This window comes from Eurypyga helias, unplaced genomic scaffold, assembly GCF_000690775.1.
Source record: "Eurypyga helias isolate BGI_N326 unplaced genomic scaffold, ASM69077v1 scaffold25111, whole genome shotgun sequence".
Lineage (NCBI taxonomy): Eukaryota > Metazoa > Chordata > Aves > Eurypygiformes > Eurypygidae > Eurypyga > Eurypyga helias.
This window is the reverse complement of record NW_010230592.1, coordinates 1-6,949: the sequence shown is the minus strand read 5'-3', so window position 1 is coordinate 6,949 and position 6,949 is coordinate 1. Positions and strand designations below refer to the sequence as shown.

The 6,949-nt window shown below is 53.6% G+C and overlaps 1 protein-coding gene across 1 annotated transcript; it reads right to left on the bottom strand.

The window, feature by feature from the left end:
• Positions 1–4,715: 4,715 nt before the first annotated feature.
• On the bottom strand, positions 4,716–6,945 carry FEM1A (fem-1 homolog a (C. elegans); the record flags this gene model as incomplete). Its single annotated transcript, XM_010160811.1, has 2 exons — positions 4,716–6,291; positions 6,463–6,945. Coding segments are annotated over 2 exons (1,608 nt in total), but the record flags the coding sequence as incomplete, so codon positions are not given.
• Positions 6,946–6,949: the final 4 nt, after the last annotated feature.

The following is a 6,949-nucleotide window of genomic DNA, read 5'->3' as shown; positions in this document are numbered from 1 at the left end:
GCAGCCGTTTGCCTGCTCTGTCAGCAGAGGTCAGCCCCAAGCCACCAGACTGGAGATGGGACTGCTCCCTCTGCGACTGAAGCCCAGCCAACAGCAACCAGCCCCAGAGCCAACTCGCCCTGCACCGCAGCCTCTGCACGCAGAGTAGCACTCGCCCTGCTCCGCACCCCAGGAAGGAGCCGAGAGCTGCCTAGTCCTCATTAAGGTGGATATCGAGAGCCAGGGTGATTGATACAGGGGCGGTGACCCCGTTTCAGGTATTTCTGCAGATGGGTGTGTGCTCCTATCACCCTGAATGGTTGTCCCAGTGTATTTAAATCGAGAGGAGCCAGCAGGGACTGGCAGCCAAAGCACAGCTCCCGCAGGCCATCCTGGACCTGGGACTGGCATGTGCACTCACAGGGCCCAAATTCTGGATCGTAGTCTCTGTCTAAGAACCACCCAAGCCTCACCCTACGTCTGCACAAGACAGTCCCAAATCCGTTCAGTTGACATTAAGCCCCTCCCAGGGAGCACTCTGGTCTCCAGACTGTCCCAATTCTCACTCCTCCTCTCTGGCTCAACCTACCTCAAGCTCCTTCTGCACCAAGCACGCCCTCCCAAGCAAGTACCAGCCTCCTAAATCCAGCCCACCAGGGAGCCATGGAACCCCAGCACGGAGAGAGAGCAGGATGGGAGGTTCTCCTTAGCCCTGGCTCCTCAGAGGATAGGAGGGAACACTGTACAGGAGGACAGTCCCGTCCACCTGCCCTGTGCTGAAACCTGCAAGTGCTGCCTTTGGAGTTCTGAGCAGCCCATGCCGCTCAGGAGGGGCCAAGGATGCCTGCAGGGCTGCTGGAGAGCCTGGGCACGGACTGAACTTCAGTGCAAGCTCTGGAGCACCACCAGATGTAGAGGCTGACATGTCCCTACTCTTAGAACACAACAGAGTGGTGGCTGTCACGGTTTTGGATTTAAATCCCACAGAATTTTCTCTTAAGAGGCCACAGGTCCTTTCTCACAGATCCATCCATAGAACATTTCCCTGCTTCTCTCCACCTCCCCCTCCAGGCAGCTTAGCTCCTCCTGGACCGCCTTGGCTGAGAACTGGCACAAGACACCGGGCTTGGAGCAAGCAAGCCCTCTCTGTCCCAAGTAGAACCACAGAAAAACGTTGCTATTTAAAAGCTGCCAGCAGTTACTGGCTTCCAGTTTTGAAAGTTTGGCTTTCAACTTCGAAGGATCCAGTGATAATGCAGTAACTCATTTACAGAGTCTGCTGGAATCCTCAAGTGCTTCTATTTCCCTGCTCACTCTCCTCTACGTCACCTCTGTTCAAATAGGTGTTGTGTTACTGCAATTCCTGACACACTGCAGCTGCCCTGCACCCACCAGAACAGCCTCTCCCTTGGGAAAAAACATATACATCACTCCTTCCCCGGCTCCTGCGCCTTCTATAAATAAACATCAGGCAAAACTGGTCAGCTGGAAGCTGCTCCAGCTTGTAAACAACCTTAACGCAGTCAACATCAAGTTTGCTTGGAGGGGTGAGAGGCACAGCAACAGGCTGTAAAACACTGCAGGGTTGGGGTTTTTAAGCTTATTGCACATGGAGAATGGAGAGGTTCAAAGGTTACTGGGAACAACTCCCACCTAAGAGCCACAGCCCGGGTTTAACAGCAGCAGCAGGTTCACTCCGCCCACGTCTGCGCAGCCCTCTTTGCTGCTGCTCGGCCTGGAAAGGCAGCGTTGCCACCAGGGCCTTGTTTTCACCAGAATGCACATGTACCTGTGATCCCCTTCCTCCTCCCAGGTTTCCCTGGGAACCGCTGACGCTATCCCTATCTTTATGCTCTGGGACACTTTCTTTGCCAACACTGATACTAGGAGGCTGCAAACCCCGGCGAAGGGAATTTCTCACCACCTTGGCATTTCTGAAGAAGCCTGCATGGGAGGCGTTACTCTCCAGAGGGCCAATTACCAGTACTGGGGAGAGAAAAGCACATCTTAGGCTGTAAGAAGGGAATAAAAGGCAGATATTTTGCCAGAGGGGGTGTACCAAGGGCTCCTGGAGACAGTCTAGAGCCACCCCAGAGAAACCAAACTCCACTCTCTATCCAAGATAATTACTCAGGTAACAAAACTGCCACTGTAACCTTTCACTGCTCCCCACAACTCCTTGTTTTGCTCCACACGCTGGAGCTGGCCCAAACAACACCTACAGTAAGGACTGTTCATTGAAATTACCCCTAAATTAACACAGTGATTTCTCCCACCCAGTAATTATTATCAACATTTAATTGCTGGGTCCTTAATAAGTAATTACAGGTCATTTATGTGTTAAAAAGTAAAAAAAACCCACCTGTCCTATCACACAACGCTTCTCCTCGAGGTTTTTGTACATGACTCGATCCCCCAGCTACCTGACCACAAGATCCAGAGTTGCTTCCCAATCCCAGCTGTGGATGAACTCCCTCCCTCCTCCCGGCAGCTCTGCACGGGGTGGGACTGCAGGGAGCAGCGCTCGGGCACCATCCGCTCCTGCCTCTGCCAGGCTGCTCGTACCTGCGGTGGCAGCTGCCCTCCTACGTACCTGAAGATCACCTATAGCGGAGCAGTAGCGGGTTTGGGAGAAGCATGTCCCACAGATGTGCTGACACACCAGGTCTGGCATTTTCAAAGGAAACAGGGGGCAACAACACTGATCGAACTGTCAGGAATTATTTTTGAGGATGGAGCAATGGAGGGACAAACATTCAAATGGTTTATCCCTCTGCCCCCATCCTCCCTGGGGAAGGCTGAGCATTTCCCGAAATCCAAATCCTTGTGCGGAACTACCTCCAGTGCCTTTAATTCTGTCTGCTTTTGACCTCGCACTGACAGCTCTGGGGCTGAAAACCAGGAAAGAACGAGAGCCACGCTGCATCCCTCCATCCGCTCACCGTGCCCGCAGCCGCCTGTACGCAAGGCAGGCCCCGTCTGAGGCCGCAGCGTGGCACCCTTTCAGCTTCATTTACCCCACAGGCTAAGGCGAGGTGTGGGAAGAGGTGTCACTTCAGTGCCAGCACTCTCCTTTTTCAGGGGAAATGTCTGCAGCTGCAGTACAGATGAGCTTTTCCCAGGAGTAAATGCAGATGCTGATTGCAAATGCCCAGCAGTTCCATGCCTACGCGTGTGCCGTCCCTAGGAAGCAAGCTGAAAACAGAGGCTTACCAGCAAGAAGTCCAAGGCACTTGCATTCTAGCAGCCATTTTTTGTTTTATTATTTAAAGTTAAGAGCGCTCATCAGCTCACAAATTAACAAATCCCATTCCTGCGGTTTAGTTCAGGTTTTCAGCCAAAAGGAGAAAGAAAAAAAATAAAATGTAGCTAAACTAACTCTGCACTTTACATCTCAGGAAAAGTTAAACCTCCTTGCTTTATAAATAAATGTTAACACTGCAAAAATGTCATGGCAGCTCTACAATATCTTCAAGGGCAGAGCGTTGGATTATGGAGGCGTAAGGATGTGCTGGCTTATAAATACAAGTAGAGAAGCTTCAGTAGCATAGAGTGGAGGGCTGTGCGTCAGGCTCCTGCTCCCAGCCCTGACCTTTCCCAAAGCTGAGAGGCAGCTGCTTCCCCCCCAACTGTGCTTTCCACTCTGCCCAGGGCCAAGGAATGAGCCACAGGCTGCCAAAGCCCAGTCACTCCCCCTGCAAGAAGATAAACTGCTGGAACAGCATCATGATTACTCTTTACCACCAAGGAGGGTTCTGCTAATGGGGGCAAATACCTACCCTGAGACTACAGATTTGAAGAGAGAAACAAGTTGTGTGCAGATCCTAATTAAAGAAAGGAGCTTGCCCAAGCAGTAGCCAAATGAGATTTCAAATTCAGTCTTTGAAGTAGCACCATCCTCAGCAAAGTTACAAAAAAGAATCAAAAGCCAAAACCAGATGCTAACCACCCACTCCCTGCAGGTTTTCAGAATGGGGTAATTCCCACAGCCCCCTGGGCTGAGACTAATAAACCTCCGAAGAACAAGAAGGCACCTTTAACTTCCATTTCTTTCTTCCTTCAGACCACCAGCACGCAAACATGCCACAAACACTCACCTGCTTTAAAACCCCCCCCAAGCACCACCCACGCTGCAAGTACCTCCCATCCTAGATGGCTTGCAAGAGCACATCCTCAAAGATGGTCCAGAGTGCACCGGTTTGGCTCTGGAACCTGGCTGAATCCACCCTGCACGGCTCAAACCCCGTATGGCTCAAACCCCGTATGGCTCAATCCCTGCCGACCTCTGGAGCTATAGGACCTCTGCGTGGGGCAGGGAGCGAAGGATGGGCAAGCTCCGGGCCTGTACTCCACACTGTTATTTTGGTTTTAAGGTAGCAGTTTTTCCTCCCCGTTCATAAAACCCAACATCTATTGATGAAGCTATATAACCAGAACTGACCTTACTATCTCTTACAGGCTTGAAGAAGTCTTGCAGCATAGATAGGGCCTGGCTCTAAAAGAGAAAAAATAACCCAGCTTTATGCACAACCATGGAAATCTCAGGCCCTGACCACCACTTGCTGTTGGGCCAAGCAAGGGAGAAGACAGAGCCCATCCTCAGCATTCCCAGCCCTACTGCCATGCAGGGAAGCTAACTCAGCGGAGCACAAGCCCCTCGGCTGTCAGACTCGTACTGTACCCAGTGTGAGAAGGGGCTGGGGGAAGAATTAGTTGGAAGATATTTTATTCCTCACTTGCATTCCTATCTGTTCAGTATTTGGGATGGGAAAGGCTAGAGCACACGTGTGATGTGGAGCTGCTCCAAAGCTTAACGCCGAGTTAATCCAGCACTAATGGGAGCGGTAGAAGGTCCCAAGGAATCTCCATTTTTCTTCCTTCTCAGGACAAGACGGCTGGCATGGGAAAGGGCAGGGGCTGTGGCCTTCTCTGGATGCGGTGCACTGGAGATACCTGGTACCTGAAGATGACAACAACGAGGGACAGCCATGAGCTCTCGAGCCTCCTCCTCCCCTACCCCTGCGCACACCAGCTTGATGGTGACAGACGAGGACAAAGCTCGCAGCCCGTCTCAGCACAACGACAGCCTTCGGCACCTAGATGAGGATGGCCCGAGTTCTCGGGCTGCACTACCTCTGCGGGGTGAAAGAGGTGACGGGAAAGGCTGGGGACTTCAGCAATCCCACCCTAGTGCAGTTCAATGAAGGCTTCCAGCTCCTCAGGGATGAAACCCTTGTAGGGAATCTTGTGCTTGTCCAGGGCGCGAGCAGCAAGGCACTGGAGGGTGATGTAGTTGAAGGGCTGCATCATGCTCTTGGTGAGCAGCTTCTCATCCAGCAGCTCATAAGCAGTCTGCTTGAAGGCATTGGTGGCGTCCATATGGGCTCCAGCCTCCATCAGGGCACTCATGATCAGCGGGCAGTTGTTGCGGGCAGCAATGTGCAGCGGGGTGTTGTTGTCATAGTCACGGCTATCTGGGTCAGCCCCACATTCCAGCAGCAAGTTCACAACGTGGAGCGATGGGAACTTGCCCACAGGATAACGTCCCACTGTTGTGGTATCTTTGTCCACAGCCATATGCAAAGGAGTGAAGCCATTCTTGGCCCGGGGGCTGCACTTTAGCAGGCGGTAGATAGTCTGGCGCTTCTGGTGTTCCTGCTCCGGGGTGCATTCCACCTTCTCCAGCAAGAAAACCAGGTGGAGGATAATGGCCAGTGTCTTGGTGAACTGCGCCGAGTCAACTACAGGGTCCTTGCCGTGCACGAGAGCCCTCTCCACCTCCCGGACCCCTTTGCTCAGTACTCCCATGAGGTCCGAGAAGCCCAAGTGAGTAGCTAAAGTGCCTTTGGAGCGGTCCTGAAGCACGTAAGAGAAAAGCTCAGCAAAGGAAAGGAAACTGCTGGCAGTCATGGGGCTGAGAGGCTCCAGGTTGCCTTGCTGCATGTCCAGAGCATACTTCCACAGGTTAATGCAGCGCTCAAAGTTGCCGGAGTCGGCATAGACAGCTCCTCGGTAACGGATGTAATAGGAAGTGTCTGGGTGGGAAGGCCCCAAGATGCGCTCTCTAATCAGCAGTGCCTGCATGCGCATCTCATCCGGATCAGTAATCAAGGCTTCCAGTTCCTCCAGCGAACTCACTTCCCGGGAATAGTCGTAGGCCAACACCAGCTGCCGGGGCTCGGGTTTAGGCAGGTACTGCCCACCCTCACACCGAAGCTCCATCGCCCTTCGCCAATACTTGTGGGCTCCCAAAAGGTCACGTTTCTTATCCACAAACGTGGCACCCAGCAACTCCAGCGCTTCCACAGCAGCCTCTCGAGTGCAGAACACGTTAGGGACCTGCTGCTCATCGTGGCTGGAAGCCGAGGCACAACATCTCTCATGACCCTCTTCATCACAGCCCTGCGGAGTTTCCCTACCTGCGCTGCAGCACCTCTGATGGCTCCCCCCTGATGCACAGGTCCCACTGTGGTTCCCTGCAACCTCCTCCTCCTCCTGCTGCAGCCCTCCTTGGATGAGGTACTCCACAATGTTGGTGTGACCGGTGACACTGGCAGCTAGCAAGGGAGTCATTCCATAGCCGTCTTTCTCCATGCGGGCTTTGGAGCGCAGCAGGAGCTGCAGGATCTCCAGGCTGCCCGACTCGGCACAGTCGTGCAGGGCCGTATTCCCCTTCACACTCCGGCGGTTGACATCAGCCCCTTTCTCCAGCAGGTAACGGGCAATCTCCCGGTGCCCTTTGTAGCAAGAAATCATCAAACAAGTGTGTCCGTGCCTGTTGGCGACTTCCAGGTCCGCCCCGCGCTCCCCGACTAAGTAGCGCACGATCTCCAGGTGCCCGTCAAAGCAAGCGGCCCGCAGCGGCGTGGAGTTGGTCAGCGTGGTCTGGTTGACCGAGGCGCCGTGATCCAGGAGGCTGCGCACCACTCCCAGGTGCCCGGCAGCAGATGCCGCCCACAGCGGCGGGGCC